This window comes from Berghia stephanieae, chromosome 10, assembly GCF_034508935.2.
Source record: "Berghia stephanieae isolate SIO BIC M18660-M18661 chromosome 10, UCSD_Bste_1.3, whole genome shotgun sequence".
In the NCBI taxonomy this organism is placed as follows: Eukaryota; Metazoa; Mollusca; class Gastropoda; order Nudibranchia; family Aeolidiidae; genus Berghia; species Berghia stephanieae.
Window position 1 is genome coordinate 35,218,493 of NC_088369.1, and position 20,000 is coordinate 35,238,492.

Below are 20,000 nucleotides of genomic sequence, written 5' to 3' on the forward strand. Positions count from 1 at the left end.
TCAAGCGACAAAACTCGTGCGATTACCAGAAGACCGTTAAAAATAGATTTTTACTCTTTGGAGTAAAATATTTTTAAAACTACCGGGCGTGGAGATTTTGTCGCTGACAAGGTAATATATGAACATTTCTTCTTTTTGGTTGTAAAATTTCATATGAATATGACGAGTACTTTTCCCGTATTTTACAAAACACCATCCTAATTTGCTCTTGAAGTTTCAATCTTTTAATCCACTTATTACGCAAGATACAACCAAAGGTCGAAAAAAATGCCGAAAAAGCGTCCCATATTTTCGCGTTTTTTTTCCTCTTTGCGGGTCATCCAAATAAATGACACCTTTGAAACTGCATAACTTGTTTATTTATGAATGGATTTTCAAAATTCAAAAACATTTTTACTCAGTGGAGATAGGGCTTTGGTTTTAGACAAAAATTTTCCTCAAAAAGAGAAAAAAACATTTTTCATAGTCATTGCTAATTTATGAGAGTAACATCATTACGATTTCCTAATGCAAGAGTAAAAAAGATTGCACCGCACTGGACGGAGTATTTATGAGAGTAACATCATTGTGATTACATAATCCTGAAGTTTTAAATTATTGCACTGCTTTGGATGGAGTATTTAGGAAAGTAACATCATTCTAGGATAAATGATGTTACAGTAAAACAGATTGCACCGTATTGGATGGAGTATTTTTGAGAGTAACATGATTTAGGTTTCATAATGCAAGAGTAAAAATATTACACTGCACTGAATGGACTATTTATGAGAGTAACATCATTTAGGTTACATAATGCTAGAGTAAAAACTACTGCACAGTACTAGATGGAGTACTTGTGTTTTGGAATTCGAACTTTGTTCCCAACAATATATTTCATGTATGCCAAATTCATATATACGTTTTAGGAAATTCAAATGATAATTTTGATTATGATATTTTCATTGACAATTTTCGTAAAAGAAAATGTGCATTCAATAATTGATAATTAAACACTTATTTGTAATCTGTAAATTAATGTTGTCAATATCGCATTCTTTATTTTGGTAGTAAATCCCATAATTATCTTGTTTGCGATTAGTCACCACAACAACTCTATATCTTGATTCAATGTACTGCTACATGAAGAGAGCAATCGCAATCCCAATAAGGGTATCGATTAATAAGATTCGATAGTCTGATGTCACGTCCGCCCAGCAACGAGCAGCTTGGTTCTAAACAAAGAAAATCGGCACTTTTCATTCCTCATGCTGGTTAGAACTTTTTCACATGTCATGTGATCAGAATGTATAAAATTCAAAACATGATCGCATTTATAATGTTTTTCTCCTCTGGATACAATTTTATGCTCGTTCGGTGACGTATAACTTCATAAGGACGTCCGCCATTGTTCCGATAGTTTAGAACCGGTTACTACGTTACTATGCGTCAATACGAGGGAAGTGACGTCACGACTATTGAAACCTATTTCAATTAAATATTAATGAGTCTATTTTTCCCCTGCATCTGATTAATATCTGGCTCTCATTCATAATTGTTAAATTTTATTGATTTAATTTAATAAGAGTTTGTCTCTTTATATAGATAGCTCGAATTTTTAAAAAAATCTCAATCCAGGCAATTCATGAATATCGAATGGCCTTGTACTTACTCGTGGACGCTGCTCGGTGCTTCGTAGGTTATGAGAACAATGAGACACAGGGCAATGGTCACCAAAAGAACCACTGGGTTTAGCCACCACCTGAAAGACATAATGTAATTTGCATGTCAAGGAGAAACGTTTGTTCATTCATTTTAAAAAAATGTATTAAACATATTAAGCTTTATACAGTGCAGAATCCACCTAATGTACTCAAAGAGCTTTACAGGGGGTCCCTGGTCAACAACAACATTTAACATGTAGGACGGGACATGACGCCTGTTAGGCGATATTACAATTTTTCGGACAAAGTCAAGGCTGTTAACGGCCAGGTACTCATTTTACACATGAGTACGGTGAGAGAATGTGAGTAAAGAGCCTTTTCCAAGGACTCAACTATGCGCCGAGAGCGAGGCTCGAACCCAGGACCTTCCGATCCGAAAGCGAGTGTCATACCATTAGACCACATAGCCGCATTAGTAGTTAGACGGATGCTCTGCTGACGTGAAATGGTCACAACAATTAGGTAACAATGATATGATATAGGGTGAGAGTTAAATGACGTCTTAATGTAAAGACATATTATATATGGCCTTATCTAAATATCACTAAAAACTAGAGGTGCCTAAATGAGCCAATAAAATGGAGAGAAAGATAAAGGGAGTTGATGTGATTCATAGATAAGGAAACAACACAAAACAAATAACGTTTCGGCCCATGGCCTTCGTCGTCAGGAGACAAACAACAAAACACAAATATGTAAGGTTACAAAATATCACCGTACGTATATAACCCTATATATTTGTGTTTTCTTGTTAAATAATATATATATAAGATATTATATATATATATATATATATATATATATATATATATATATATATATATATATATATATAATATATAGCTCCTAAACATCCACGTTAATCGTGCTCTGTGGTGCTTTACATAATAAAAGTTTTAAAAAACAAAAACAAAATTAAAAAATCAGGACTCCTCATAATAAGCACGAATACAGAAATAAAATCTAAGCAACATCTATTTCATAAAAAATAAGCCTTAAGGAACAACTCGGTCCTCAGAGATTTCATGAAAGATGATAAATTATCACAGGACTTTGTCCGAGGTTCGAGTGCGTTCCATTGGCAAGGAGTAATGGATGAAAAGGCTTTTTTTTTTTTTTACCAAAAGTGATTTTGATGTGGTAACCTATAGAAGCTGAGACTGAGATGATCTTAAATTTCGAGTGGGTTCATATTTTTTAATCATATATCATCCCCAACTCACCAAGACTGTACAAAGAACCTGGCCAAAGGATTTGCGTGGATCCGTCTTTGGTACTTGATGTCTTCTATGATACAAGTAGACCAGTCCATGAACTCTCTCAGCTTGTTGGACGGACTGGTTCGGTCCACCTCGTACTTGAATTTCTCCTTGATCTCTTCTCGTAAAACATTCTGGTTGGAATAAAGTTTTAAAATAAGCGTGTATGAAAAAACATACACTTATGCAAAACATGGAAGTTACATTTTCTGACTGAAACTGCGAAAAATATTAATGGATTTATAATGCCCTTGATAGGGAACTCTATGCCTTAACTCACTCAATCCTAGAGATTTTTGCTTCTTTCCAAAATTGAAGAAAAAAGTGTATCAAACATGAGAATGTGTATAGATATTCTTATTCAACTAAAAACTAAAAACATTAGCTTTTATACTACACCTATAATTTGTCTCAGAAAAATGTAATAAATAGGCATGGGGTAAAAGTAACCCAGGTAAACTACGGATATAGTCGTTTTTAGGGTTGAGTGAGTTAAAATACATGTATATGATTGTTGGTTCCAAAAATTTCAATAATAAGGGATTAAAAAAACAAATTCTATACTTTTATCTGTTTCTTCCTCTTCAAACAGCTTTTTTTTCTCAAGAATATGCGATGTGTGGTTCATTTCAAAGTCTCATGAATGATTAAAATGATGTGGTTTAAAATGATATTATAAGATATGATATGATATGATATGATATACAATTATGTGATATGATATAACATATTTTTGATATGAAATGATATGATATGATATGATTTGCTATGTGATATGTTATGATATATAATGATATAATTTGATATGATATAACATATTTTTGATATGATATGATATGATATGATATGATATGATATGATATGATATATAATGATATAATTTGATATGATATAACATAATATTGATATGACATGATATGATATAATATGATATAGTATGATCAAATATGAAAAGTTATGATATGATTTGCTATGATATGATATGATATGAAAATTCTGAGTCACCTTGTCTTTGACTTGAAAGTGTATCTTCTGCAGCACGTCATTCTTGATAATCTCAATAGACAACGTGTTGTCTTTAAAGAATTCCCATGCATTGTCTGCTTCCGGTGTCTTGACCAAGGCTACAAAAAGAAAACATCAAAGGAATTGAATTTAACACAAAAATGAGAGGTTATATAAAAACAAATAGATATGATGATGTGTTAATTTATATAAGCCATAATGAACATACTGCAAATAACGTATGACAGGATATCTAATTTTCAAAGATCGTTTGACTAATGTAATCCATTATCATTATGAAATCATGTGATGATGAAAATAGATTGTTTATTAAAATATATGAATAAATATATAGTAAGCCTGTGTTTCAACTGGTAATAAACAGATGAAAATCCTACTATTAATGAATTCTATTAGAACATTATATAACATCTACATGCTCGATGTCTATAGTTTTGCTTGTACCTTTTGTATATCTTATTTTATCTTCTATTAGCTTCGTAATTTTAGCCACTAGTGTATGATAATGTATATCTCTTTGTTAACTTTCTCCTTACCGATCCTTTTCAGTATTTTGCCAAAATAGCAGGCCTACCCAGCAGAAAAATGGATTTTTAAAAACTCAAACAAGTTCTCTACAAAGCAACTTTATGTTCTTACTAATTAAACAAAGATCATTCTTCAAATGTTGTGATGTAGAAAAGAAGTCTGAATATGAAAAATGTATATTGTGTCGTAACAATTTTGACGATTTTGCTGTAGGTGGTTAAGAGAGGGTGAACGTAACGAGGATTGATGAGTGACATTTATTATAATTTCCATTAACAGGATAAAAACAATCTTATCATATCTTATCTCTTACGTCTTATTTAATAATTTCCAGTAGAAAATAACTAAATTTGTCCGATTTCAAGTTTTTTTCTGAAACATTTATGAACTAAATTGTCTCCTACACAACAGTAACTCACAAGCCTTGGTGACATTGGTGTGTAAATCCATCTTCCTACACAGAATATGGAAGTATACAAATCCTACATCCCTCACAGTGTCGTACAAGGGGTCTGCCTTCGATTTGCCCTAGAAAAAGGGAAGAAACAAAACGATATTATACATCTTTTGGAAAGGGGGAAAAAAGCGTAAGAAATATCTTTGAGATACAGATAGATTATCTTTGACATGCAATGCAACGCATACTGATGTGAAGATTATTATAAGCATTAAAATCGTCCCAACCTATCGGGTAGCCTCTGAGGATTAATCAGACGGTCTGAGGTTCGAACCCCAGTCGAGGAAAACTGAATTTTTGGGCTGGTTTTTATCTTGTATTTTTCTTTCTTGCTTTCTCTAGTACTGTTTTTATATACACTTCAAGGAGGACTTTAGAATATATTGTCCTTGATACACTTCTTCAAATCTCTAATGTGCGACGATGGGATCCATTGGTATGGCATTCGCCTTCAGACCGCAGAGCATCTAGTTGAACGGTGCGTTGTGACGAAGCTTCCCATTATGAATCCTAAGTTTTATATGTGTGGCTGTATACTCATTTTCAAGTACCTCGGATGTCCATCCCGACAGTATACCTTTTTGAGATATACGAAAGCTGGTAGATGCAAGTAGGACTGAAAAGTAATAGACAACAATGAATATAAAAGCGTCAACAGCTTGTTTTGTTTTGTCATGTTTACCTCAATGCTGTTGTACGCCTCAACCATGACACTCAGTAACGTGTCCGAGTCGAGATATTCCAGAATTTCCTGAAATAATAAGAAAAAGGCACACAATTAAGAAACTTCATAAAAACATGATTTCATGGAAAGTAGCACATGGCATCGTAACGACGTATACATATATGCAGGTCTGACATCCTTATACGTATGGGCCAAGTTTAACATTGTTGTAATGGATAACAATTTGCGTCATTTTTGTTAGATTTCCATTAAAACAATGGGTCCATAAGGAATTGGGTTGTCAGACCTGCAAATAAGTGCACGTCGCATCGTATCATATCGTTTCAGATTTAATATTAGTAATTAAGTTAAGTATTGAATATAATAGTGTTCAATATAATTTTAAAAATATTTTTGCATATGTCACAAAAAGGGAGAGAACAATAATATTATATATTGAGAACGAATAGCTATACAATTATAAAGATGTAGATAAAACATGGATAAAACATATATTATCGTGCAATCGATTCTGTTAGATTCAGACCTGCCCACACTTATGAAAAATTCGTAGAATTCCTATATTCTGGCTCCAATTTCAGAACTGTACGAGTATCTTTTAGTCATTAAAAAGTATTGAAAATAAAAGTTGATGTCAGGCTACATAATCTTAACCCCCTCCGTACCATCCATAGGAAAATCGTCACATTCGTTACGATGCAACCAACAGTTTTCTCATTCTGATATCTTTTGTAAATCACAAATTATAAAGAAAATATTTCATTCTTGCGATAAAAATTAGACACTGGACAATATTATGTATAGAATGTACTTGTTTCTTTTCTTTTTGAGTAGAAAAAAATCTATTCTCGTGTTGGGTGGGTTTGAAGTTTCAGGGAAAATTCTGAAAATGTCTGGTAAGGAGAGAGGTGTCATTTTATCCTTGTGATGATAAACTGTTGATTCTTAAAGATAACTATTATAGCGACTATCTACAACTTTTATCTCCTAAAAATTACGAATTTTTAAATTAATTTTCCAGTTGGCAGGTCTGCGTTAGATAAATTAATTAATTGTTTGATATAGTGACAATAACTATCCTATAGGTAAAGGAATAAAATTGTAAGAGAGCAATCACTTATCTAAAGAAAAGAAAAAAAAATGAAATTATGATTGCTTTGTAACATAATATTAGTATAATATGCCCCCTTTAATTTTGATTTTATGTCTTCGTATGAATGAATCATTTACTAGTATCATAATAAATAGTAGTAATGTACAACAAGTGATATAATAGCTTTTAACAAAAATTACCAAACACGAAAAGTTTTGAATTCAAAATCCTTCTTCAGGCGATAACAACAAAAACAACAAAACGTTGTTTTATCACTTTTGGAAAAAAACATAATTCTGTCGTCTCTCAGGATTTGAAGTGATGTATTAACATTTTTATGTTTTTGTTATCGGCCGAGGAAGGGTTTTGAACCTGAATCTTTCTATGCTTGGCACTTCGTTCGTTTTTAAAGCTGTTATCTGCAGCTTCTAGTAGCTCAGTTTTCATCTTGTAAATACTACCCGGTAAACAAATCAACTTGTTTATTCTTTAAAAGCATTAAATTTCAATAAGCTGTGGCGACAAAATTGAGTTACGTGTTATATTAATAACCATTTTATTGAAACAATTAATGTCCATGATCTTAAAAATAATGAAATACAATTGACCGAATTACTATAAATCATTAATTAAATAATGAATTATGTCAATGTGATAATGTAATTCATAAAACAGAGACTTTTTCATTAATCATAATTAGCTGTCTTAGAATATCAAGTCAAGAATAGTAATTGAACTCTAATGAGTTTTGTCAAACGTTACTTGAGATTATGTAGTTATGTGTTATTGTATGAGGCACTTATAGAATAAGTCTTATATATTCATTCTTAAATACGACAAGATAAGAATAATTGTAAATAACAGCAAATCCCATAAAAATGCTAAAATCATAACAAAATAATAACCATAATCAATGTGCGGTCGTGCCAAACACAAACGTCATTAGAATTGATTTGGTGCTTTCGGACATGCACATAGGCTACAAAGAACTCAGAATTTATGACATTGATGAGTGCAAGAAATAAGATGAGGGAAATGTTATAATAAAATAGTAAATAATTTACTCCCCCCCCCCTCTCTCTCTCTCTCTCTCTCTCTCTCTCTCTCTCTCTCTCTCTCTGCGCGCGCGCGCGCGCGTGTGTGTGTGTGTGTGTGTGTGTATGTGTGTGCGTGTGAACATTAATTCTTCTAATATATAAAAATTCAGAATTTATGACATCGATTAGTGCAAGAAATAAGATGAGGGTAATATTATTTATAATAAAATGGTAACTGATTTCTCCTCCTCTCTCTCTCTCTCTCTCTCTCTCTCTCTCTCTCTCTCTCTCTCTGTGTGTGTGTGTGTGTGTTTGTATGTGTGTCTGAACCTTAATTCTTTTAATCCTGCAACATGCGCTCAAACAAATACACGCACACACACATAAATACACATATATTCTCTCTCACACACTTTGTGTGTGTGTGTTGTGAGTGTTTGTGTACCTAATTCTTCTTATCCTGCAACGTGCGCTCAAACGCACACACATAAATGAACACATATTTTCTCCCACACACACACACACACACTCTCTCTCTCTCTTTCTTTCTCTCTCTCTCTCTCTCTCTCTCTCTCTCCCTCTCTCTTGATTTCATTTTTTTTTCTCTTTCTCTCTCTTTCTATATGTTTGACTTGTGCGCGTGTGTGTCGTGTGTTATGTATACGTGTGTGTGTGTGTGTGTGTGTGTGTGTGTGTGTGTGTCATGTGTGCTTATGTATGAGTGTGTGCTCTTTCTCTACCGCCTCTTCCATTTTCCTACCACACTTCATATATTCCGTGAGATTAAAAAAATTATAATGAGAAAAGTTATGAAAATGTCGTTGCATAGAAAAGGGGAAAAACAACCAAAATATAATACTTCTTCGTCAATCATTTTATAATTGAATAACAATTTTTGCTTATATATATATATATATATATATATATATATATATATATATATATATATATATATATATATATATATATATATATATAGCACAACAAAACAATCTGGTGCCAGTGAAAATAATATCATATTCAAAAATTGCCAAACTCAAATAGGTGATAGAAGAGAAGTTTATGTGGGACAGGGGGGGGGGGGGGGGGGGGATGTAAGGGACTGGAACGAATGTCTCTATTATCTTGTTGACAAGTTGTGGTGGGCACATCAAATGCCGAATTATGGAGAATCATAAAGAAAAGATATTTAAGAATTAAGAATAATCTTTAATCTTTAATATTTAAGGTGTAATGTCAATGCTGAGTGTCAAAGAACAGCTAAATCGTTTACTCCCACACCATGTGATAACTAGTGGTCAAGGCACTCCAATGGGCTGTGTGTAAAACAATTTCCACTCATAAGAATAATCACACTTTGCTTAGATGAAATAAGTTATTGTAAGCAGCAAAAGATAATAATGGTAATAATAATAATAATAATAATAATAATAATAATAATAATAATAATAATAATAATAATAATAATAATAATAATAATAATAATAATAATAATAATAATAATAATAACGATAATGATAATAATAATAATAATAATAATAATAATAATAATAATAATATAATAATAAATATAATAATAATAATAATAATAATAATAATAATAATAATAATAATAATAATAATAATAATAATAATAATAAATATTAATCGTAATAGTTAAGTATAAAAATACACTTGATGGTGAAACCTAAAGAACGATACAAAATTGTTAATCTACTTAACCTCTTGGGGGGGTTGATAAATATAAAAGTGAGCATTCATACACCTTAATATGCTCTAAAAGTGCCCAAAGCGCTTTTTAAGGGGTCCGTACTAGAACCAATACTTAACATGTGGGATGGGACATGACGCCTGAAGGCGATTATACAATTCTTTTTCGAATGTAGTCAACACTCGTTATAGCCAGGTACTCGTTTTACAATTATAGATCACGGTGGGAGAATTTCCAAGGACTAAACTTTGTGCCGCTCAAAGTGGGATTAGAAACCTGGACCTAGCAGTCCAAGAAATGAAGTGAGTAGGAAAGTGCCAGAAGACAACAGAGAATAAAAACTTCGCAGCGGCGATGAGGGCTCGAACAAGGGGCCTTACTGGTACGACAACTCCGCCTGGCCGGTGAAATCGTGACTCTACCTAGCAGTCCGACGGCTAACTTCATGCCACAAAACACAAAGTCGCACTCCAATAAAATGTTATTTACCGCTTTGGTCTTAGGAATATTATTAGAATGATGGAAAATGTACCATGTATGTATATCGTATATCCAAATGTACTAATTTACATGCGTTAAAGTGAAAACGTGCGTTTAAAACCATGCTTGGGTATCCTAACCATTGGTAAAGATATAACAGAGAAACATAACAGGAGAGACATAAAATGGAATAACAGAAAAATTGATCCGTTCATGAACATTTTTGAGATAAAATGAACAAAACTGTAACAAACAATAATTTGATCAAATATATTAAATCATTTTGTTTGACTGCAAATTGTCAACTGCACGCACAAATTTCGAAATTTTAATCATGGAATGTCGTGAATGGAGATAGAAAAATGACCACTTTAATCATATCTTGTCATAATCATTAAGGGTTGCATAGGTCAAAAGACCTTCAAATACCCAGTTGTTTTTGCAAATATTAATATATAGTATTTAAAAACTGTCAAAAGAAAATCATCCATCATCTATTTTGGTTACACACGACGACGTGATGGGTGTCTCACATTGAGAAGACCAGGGGCCAACGTCACCCGCCAGTCCCTCGATCGGAACCCCCCCCCCCCTCCCCCCACCAAATGGACACGAAAGGTGGGGGGCGTCCGAAATGGCACGGAGACGATAACTATCTGACGAACTGAAGACGGCAGACCTCACCTGGGGGGGGGCTACCAAGAAGATGGCCACGGACAGAAGCAGAGGGCGGGCGCTCTTAGGGGACTTATGTTCCACAAGGAGCGAAGAGGATTAAACAAACAACAAAATAACAACCATTGTTATCAAAAAGGCGAAAATTCCATGTGCAAAGGAGTTATAGAAAACCTCTTAACCTTAGACTTGGAAAATCACAGCAGAATATTACTTCAGCATTTAGAAAAATATTATTTTATCCATCATCCCATTTGGGTAATGTGGTTCGATACACATTTTGAGAAATTGTGAGAGTCATGCCATGCTTGAAAGAAATGGCCAAAACGTTAGGAACTTTCTATACCATGCAAATTTGTTGAAATCATAATATCAACCAATGTTAATGTTTATATCCATTAAAAATATTGATTGAATCTCATGCTGCTATAATTATACAATATAACAGGAACTAAAATGTTATCCAGATTGACAATCATAACCAAAATACATCTAAAATACCGATATACCTTTTTCTCCTTCTCGGGGAGAAGCATATCTCTTTCAGCTAATTGTTTGAGAAGCAGATCTCTTTCACAAATAAGCTGAGAGTCCGTGTTTTAAACGCAGTGTAATTAGAACAGAAGGGATAGCATGAGCTCATTATATACAAGATACAACAGATAGAAAGAAACAGGAAAAAGAGATAGGTGGGCTATAGATAGTCGATAGATAATAAGGGGGATAGACAGAGATAGGTAGAGGGATGGAGAGAGAGAGAAAAGAAAAAAGAAAGAAAGAAAGAAAGAGAGAGAGAGAGAGAGAGAGAGAGAGAGAGAGAGAGAGAAAGAGATAGAGAGAGAGAAAGAAAGAGAGAGAAAGAAAGAGAGAGAGAGAGAGAGAGAGAGAGAAAGAGAGAGAGAGAGCGAGAAAGAGATAGAGAGAGAAAGAAAGAAAGAAAGAGAGAGAGAGAGAGAGAGAGAGAGAGAGAGAGAGAGAGAGAACAAGGTTTCGATGCATAAACTGAGAATACATAGCAGTTTCTTGTGTTGATTAAAATCTCTACCCCCAACCTTTATCTATAGAAAATGCCTACATCAACCTTAATTTTCGAGTCTCTTAGTGCAATAAAGCAAAATAAACATTCAAATTGATTAATACACAATGAAAAAAAAGGCAATTTTTTGGGAGAAAAACACTGGATTTAGCATAACAAATATAAATTTAAATAAAATAATGAAAAAAAAAATGACGAAGAAGCCAAAAAATGTTTTAAGTACCTTTCTTTAGGGTGTTTGATTTTAAAAGATGAATTCTGTTTTTTTCACTAAGCTTTATATTATAGATAATCTTTAACCAGTTGACTGACGCACTCTGGAACAACTGGATGCATGAATGGATGGATGGATGCATCGATGGATGGATGGATGGATGGATAGATGGATGGATGGATGGATGGATTCATGAATGGATGGATGGATGGATGCATTGATAGATAGAGACATCGGTAAGTCTCAGGTTTCAGGTTTTTTTTCCCAAAATGAGGGTTGTTTAAACTGGTCGATATTTAAAAAATAAAAAACTTGAGCTTGTATATAGCGCAATATCCACTGAGCATGCTCAAAGCGCTTTCCAAAGAACGAGTTTTCTGGCCAAATTTTTAAATACGAGTTTTCCAGAGTACGGCAGTCAAATGGGTTAAAGTTTACTTCTAGTTCTTTTTTTAGAAGAAATAAATCAAATCCAGAACATTCAGAATGTCAACAATGAATCTGAGAGTGATCTTACCTTCTTATTCTTCTCATAATCCTTTCAACAAGGGGGTACAATATACAAGATGTGAACACATTTACTTAACATGTACTCCGTACATTCAAATACAACAAGGACAACATATACGTCCCGAATCAATTAGCTTGACACATAGACGTCTAGATACTAATTATTAATCCAAAAGGTTGTTGCTGCCTTGCTCACTCATGTGAGCCTTCAGTTCGTTAACGTATTATATAACTTGATACTTTCGTAAGAATTACGCCACAGACAAGACGACGGTCATCAAAGGATAGCTGCTGCTGTTTGTAATAGTGCTGGTGGACTGTTGAATAAAACTCACTGTTTACTATCTTTTGGTGATCGTAGCCTTTTTCGTGATGTAATATTTTTGCAGACAGCCCATGCGTTTAAGAAGGTTTCGGCTTAATATCAATAAGTAATAACAGTAATATACTTAAAATTACTTTTTAGGTTCAATTCTGGTCCTCAACGCACATTTTCAATATACGAAATTTATTAAGTATTAAAGTATTTCATCTCCATCTTCTCTCTGTAAAATTAGAGTTTTGGCACCGAAAACTGTGAAATGTCCTATGTAAGGAGCATCATAGAGACATAATAAAGTCACATACAAATGGATAAGAGTACAAATGTGGGTGCATCCGATCACGAAATAGTAACACAAGAAAAGACTGCAATTTCGTGATTGAAGTACATATCAACGATTATCAAATACACTTAGAAATGGATTTGACTTCAATTTCTAACAAAATCCAGCGAGGAATAGCAACTATAGACAACAATAACAACATAGAATAATAACCCTACGCACACAAAACTTGATGGCTTCAATTTTGGTCAATCGTATTAATTTGAAATTTCACTGAGATAAATTCATTCGTCTTTGAAAAAAAAAAACTAGTCTCACAGTATGTTTTGCATTTTGCTTAACGTGTTTAACATAATATAATGTTGTTTAACAAAAGAAGGAAAAAATAAAGATAAGTATTGAATTGTAAGCTTCAATTTATTAGACGTAGACATATACTGTGGACGTTTCGGTGTTTCCCCTTGATCAATAAAACACGATGAATGAAACACTAAGGACGAATAAGATTATCGTTTATCCATCTTTAAAAAGAAGGCATGTCCAAAACAGATAATACGTTTTTCGAAACTTTTCGAAGCCAAAAAAAAAAAAAACACACAAAAAACGAAGATTTTGGCGTCTGAAGTTTGAGTGAAACAATTAAATTGCAGACAATGATTGAACAGCTTGAGAATGCCAAGGATGTGATGGAAAAGTACAACACACTCCATGTTGAAATTCTAACGAGAAAAACGAAAGAAACGAAGCGTCCATTGTAAGAGAATGCAAGGGTTCCATGACGACTAGACAGAGAACGACTTTTGGACATATTACAGATCCGATATTCTCCATCCATACAAAGACGACAAACATTGAAGGGGACGAGGAATTAATTAGCTTTGACAATCAACGTCTTTACCCTTTTACAACGTTTTCTGTAGAGTTCAAGTTCACTAAGCCTGACGTGGGCTGGTGTGCGTCTCTAACAAAATCATACAAAGATTGGATTATTTATATTATTATTGTCGAATCAGTATGACTATGAGTTTAAATGATGAGTCACATTAATTGACTCCATTTATTTTTCTCTCCATGGGGGGGGGGGGGGGGGGGGTTCATTTAGGCACCTCAAGCTTATGATTACGAGGGGATAATCCCTAAATATATTATTTCAAAGGTAGTGTTTTATCTATCTAACCTGTCAATGTGTAGTTAAATGCTTCAATCATATGTAATGTGTATAATAATATACCAAATATTCAACAAACCAGTGAAGGGGAGATAAGGTGTTAGTGGGAGCGTTCTAACAGAGTTCATGTGTTTTTCATATATATATATATATATATATATATATATATATATATATATATATATATATATATACATTACATATATATATATATATATATATATATATATATATATATATATATATATATAATGTACCTTATTAAAGTTCAATTTCTTCACACCACACGTATTATATATATAATAGCTAAAATGATTATATTTGGAGTACATTGGAATAGTATAGTATAGTAGATGAGCTGTCTGTAGTTAATATTGCACTAGGCTAACACTAAATGTTAGTATATCACAATAATTCAAAACACAGATCGTTTTTATTCTGTATTAATATATTCCAGGCGTCAAGCTATATCAGTTTGGTGGTTCTTTCAACATTTAACTAGTTAGCTGCGTACCCTAGAAAGACACGTATTTTAACTTTGGTCAAAATACTCGCCCTTTAAATATCGATCGATTTAGAGACCCTCATCTTGGCAAATGCACTCAAACCTGGGACAGCGAAGTCAAATGTTTGAGAGCTTTTTTTTTAGTTTTTGCCAAGATGAGGGTTATTTAAATTGATCGATAATTGAAGGACGCCTTTTCTGGCCAATTTTTTAAATATGTGTTTTCGAGAGGACGGCGGCAGTTAACTGGGTAATAAGGTCTTGTTTGTGTTAAAAGTGATTGAAATGAATTGATTTATGCTCTAGGGTATTTGGAAGTGAGACCATAAAATTTGAATTTAAAAATAAAATTGATATCAATTTTTAATTATGCAAGAAGAGGGGAAGTATTGGAATAACGGTTTGGAAATTCTAAAACTCAAAAACAAAATGGTAAAAAAGAGGTTGTGGTTAGAAAAAAAAAAAGAATGGAATGAAATGGATTAAGTAAACGTTTTGAATTGGTCTGTACTATAAATTTGTATTGGCCATGATTGTAAGGGAAGTGTTGTGAAGTAAATTTCATCAAAATCAGTGTCATCATTCCTGCTAAAATTCTAGACGTGCTCAATCAAACCACATAGCACAGCAGGCATTCTTTTCAAAATTCAATCCAGATCTTTAATAAGTAATGCTAAAGCTATATATCACTCTATGTATTTTTTAATCCCTGGAATAACTACCAACGACCATCAATAACTATCACATTAAATCACACCATTTTTCATAGATTCGAAACTAAACGGAATACATCATAACTTTCATCCTCGTAGCTTATATTTTACAACTTATTTATTTACTTTGAAATAATTTAATTCTTATATTTTCATGAGATTTCAGCACAATACGCGGTTATTTATTTTCCGAATACTTAGTTTATCCGCAGTGTTTTTATGTTAATAAATGATAAAAACAAAATGTTTTACTGACATAAGATTGTCTATAAACAAACTAGCCAGTAATTATTGACCGAAACTGCATTTGTAATTGTTCTTAACTTAACCCTACTACTATGTTCTTTATTTGATAAGCTCCATGTAATGTAAAAAGGTAATAAGATAATTACCTGTCCTTAATACCCTGTTTTACAACTGTTTATGAAGAACATAATGAATTTAGTTTGACATTTCATTTGAGTTTTACCGTTAAAATTGCCACGATAAACTATAAATGTTATATTATAAAACACACAGCTGAATGGTAAATCCAATAAATGCAACATGTAATATTGTTAACTGAGTCCATCCTTGAAGAGTCGATTCTCCGATTTGAAGGTATTTAGACGTCCATTCACATTTGTGCAAATAAACAAAAATTTATAATTGATAGATGGTTTGCTGAAATACGTCGTTGGTTTGTTATATCAGGGAGTGATAAGCGATATGAAGTCGCTGTATTATAAAGTGATATAAGAATCCATGCACTCATTTAGTAATCTCTACTTACAGTTTTATATTGTAGGTCCTATGAGGATTAGTTACCAAAGGGTATTTAATTAGTAAATCACATCGCAAATTTCTGTCATATATATATATATATATATATATATATATATATATATATATATATATATATATATGAATGTATCAACATAATTATTGTCAACATTAAGATCGTCGTAAATATTCGAAGACTAATTGTATTTTCACATTACCAATAATATTAGTAGTATAGTATTATATTAGTATTATATTATATTACATGGATGATATAATGGTGGGTTCACGTATCACTTTCTACTTATACAAAACTAAACCAAAGTATACGAAATTGATTAAGATCAAATTAATGTTAATCCCATTTTTTCCCATGAAAACTAAACCCCAAAGGATGTTGACCTATGTTAATTGTTACAATATTCAATATAAGACAAGGAATGAGAGGAAGTGTACCGTTAGCATCGTGGTCCCATTTCAATATCTACTTTTTCCAGGAAGATTATTTTCCTTGGATTTATCCATAGTATTTAGACCTATTTTTAAACGTTCTGCTTTATTCATAGGAAATAAAAATCCTGCTCTCGATAAGCACATTATTATTATTATTATTATTATTATTATTATTATTATTATTATTGTTATTATTATTATTATTATCATTCTTCTTCTTCTTCTTCTTCTTCTTCTTCTTGTTCTTCTTCTTCTTCTTCTTCTTCTTCTTCTTCTTCTTCTTCTTCTTCTTCTTATTATTATTATTATTATTATTATCATTATCATCTTCATCATCATCATCATCATCATCATCATCATCATCATCATCATCATCATCATCATCATCATCATCATAGTCATTATCATAGTCTTCATTATCCGCGATTATTAATTTTTGTTTTTCCGATTCTGATGTTTACAAAGATCTAAGATAATTTTATAAGGTTTTCTATTTTTCTTTGATGCTTTCGAAGAAAATCAAAATAATGAAAAACTCAATAAACATAAGAAAGGGAAATAGTGGCTATCTAAATACAGAAAGGATTATGAATAACATTTATATACCACAATAATAGTCTAATATCAAATGTTTATTGTTGTAGTTTCATTGATTGTTTTGTTTATATTTTACCTGTTACCGATTGCATTAAAATAAAAAGGAATATAGAACAAAAGAGGCATGTAAAATCGTTTCATATTCAAAGTCAGGTAAAAAAAATAATAACCCAACTCGAAATAAATGTTTATTTAACCTACCTTTTTATTGGTGCTATTTCTTTTTAAAATTACAATGCATCGTATTATACCAAATATGTTTTATTATATCTTTATGTATCAATATCAATATTATCTTTTTATTATCCTTATATTATTATTATTTCTATTTTAATTCTATTAACTATATTGTTTAATAAAGTTATGTGAATATATTTAACGCTTTTTTTTATTCAATCTTGAAATATTGGTCAACCCAATTTTCTTACCTTTGGATAAAAAAATGTATATTTAATTACTTATTCATTTATCTATGTAGTCATTTAGTATTATTATTATTATTATTATCATTATTATTATTATTATTATTATTATTATTATTATTATTATTATTATTATTATTATTATTATTATTATTATTATTATTATCATTATTATTATTATTATTTATTATTTATTTATTTATTATTATTATTATTATTATTATTATTATTATTATTATTATTATTATTATTATTATTATTATATTATTATCATTATTATTAATATCATTATCATTATTATTATTATTATTATTATTATTATTATTATTATTATTATTATTATTATTATTATTTTTATTATTATTATTATTGTTGTTGTTGTTGTTGTTGTTATTCAGCTAAACAAATATTAGTTACGTAAATTGCATTTCTTTAACTATAACACACGCAATCGCATAATTCTGACATTTCAGTGTTTATGTTTCTATCTTATAGTTTTACTCTCCTCTTAAAACACAATCATCTCCTGTTGAGCTGTCTGAAAATGTGACCCATGTTGGAGAGAGGCAGATGCTAAAAACGTTAATTTAAGGTTAAAACGATCAATAATTAATTTCTTTTTTCGATCTTGGGCTCTATGAAGCTGTTATGATTCCCCTTTATAAAATACGGAAGCTTCAAATTATTGAATAAAGACGGATAAAGTGGACGTTTCGGGTTTTCCCCTTTATCAACAAAACACGATGAATGAAATGACAAAGGATAAATTAGAGATGTGAGAAAAACTATCCGTTTCGCTCATAACTTGAAGCTTCTATGCCATTACTTATTGTTATTTATTCCTTCGAGCTTCAAGCAGCAACATTTTCATGATATTCCTTTTAATGGGAAGCGTCCGACGTGTACTTATTTTCAGGTCTGAAAGCGCAGTGTGCCTTGTTCTCATTAAAGTAATAGAAATACTCTCAAACCAACGCACAGGGTTGTCCATTACAACAATGTTAAAACGGACCCATAATTGCGTCCGTTTATCAGATCTGCAAATATGTGCACGTTGGTAAAGTCTTAATTCAAGTTTCATTTCTAAGTTTTGGTTAAAAATTCGATGTTTAGCAATTCTATTTACCCCGACATAACACTTGTTTTCACGCGATGGGTACACACAATTAAAGTGTTTTAGAGATTTCAGCAATGACGGTAAAGACAGTAAGAGATAAAGCAGTGTCTTTAAATATTGGATTGGAACACAAACCTTTGTCCAATCACAGATAGTAGCTTCAAGTAGCTTCACCAATAAACCTTTGGTTTGGCTTAGTTTGTGTTAGTGTCAGACAAAGCTCGACAGAAATCGAATGTCGTCCCAGAGGGGAAAGAAATGTAAGTTACATGAGCTTGAAAAAAGACATTTTTATAAGTATAAGTCATTTTCATAGTCAAATGTCATTTAGAGAAATAACATGGTTTGGTATAGCACAAAACCAGAATTTAAATATGATTGCTACTCATTAGAAAGGAATGTTTTTCACGTGAGCTTGTAAAGAAAAGATATTTGTAAAAGTCATTTTCATAGTTCAGTTCTATTCAGAGAAGTAACATGGTTTAGTATAGGGCAACTACTATTTGAATGTGTTTGCTACTCAATAGAAAGGAATGGATTTCCTACTCATTGGAAAAGAATGTATTTCACATGAGCTCGAAAAGAAAAGACATTTTTAAAACTAATTTTCATAGTCAATTGTCATTTAGAGAAATAACATGGTTTAGTATAGCGCAACTACCATTTGTGATTGCTACTCATTAGAAAGGAATGGATTTGCTACTCATTGGAAAAGAATGTATTTCACATGAGCTCGAAAAGAAAAGACATTTTTAAAAGTAATTTTCATAGTCAATTGTCATTTAGAGAAATACGAGTAACATGGTTTAGTATAGCGCAACTACCATTTGTGATTGCTACTCATTAGAAAGGAATGGATTTCAAATGAGCTTGAAAAGAAAAGACATTTTTAAAAGTCATTTTCATTGTCAATTGTCATTTAGAGAAATAACATGGTTTAGTATAGCCCAACTACCATTTGAATGTGTTTGCTACTCATTAGAACCGATGACAGCTTGTCATTAACCTTCACCAAAATCATCTTACGATATTATCAGCTAAAAGACATTATAATAAATATATTACCGCTTCCAATATGGCTACTATCGGACCCTTTTGCTGTGGGACGAACTAAAATGCCAATTTAATTATCCAATCCATTATTTTTGCTGTTGTAAACTACCATAATAATATGATATCAAGTGATAGATGGTTTATGGTAGATGACTTTTAAAAATTCTGATGGACAATAATTATCAAAATGATTA

General features: G+C 31.7%; 1 protein-coding gene across 2 annotated transcripts in view; it reads right to left on the bottom strand.

Moving 5' to 3' along the window:
• Positions 1-20,000, bottom strand: part of LOC144981045 (inositol 1,4,5-trisphosphate-gated calcium channel ITPR2-like) — a 219,025-nt gene that overhangs the window by 13,663 nt on the left and 185,362 nt on the right. For both annotated transcript variants that reach the window (XM_078929132.1, XM_078929133.1), the window contains 6 exons: positions 13,915-13,977; positions 5,653-5,721; positions 4,933-5,041; positions 3,965-4,083; positions 2,924-3,093; positions 1,649-1,738 (listed from right to left, as the gene is read on the bottom strand). In XM_078929132.1, coding sequence (XP_078785258.1) covers positions 1,649-1,738; positions 2,924-3,093; positions 3,965-4,083; positions 4,933-5,041; positions 5,653-5,721; positions 13,915-13,977 — 620 coding nt within the window. The remainder of the gene's footprint in view (positions 1-1,648; positions 1,739-2,923; positions 3,094-3,964; positions 4,084-4,932; positions 5,042-5,652; positions 5,722-13,914; positions 13,978-20,000) is intronic.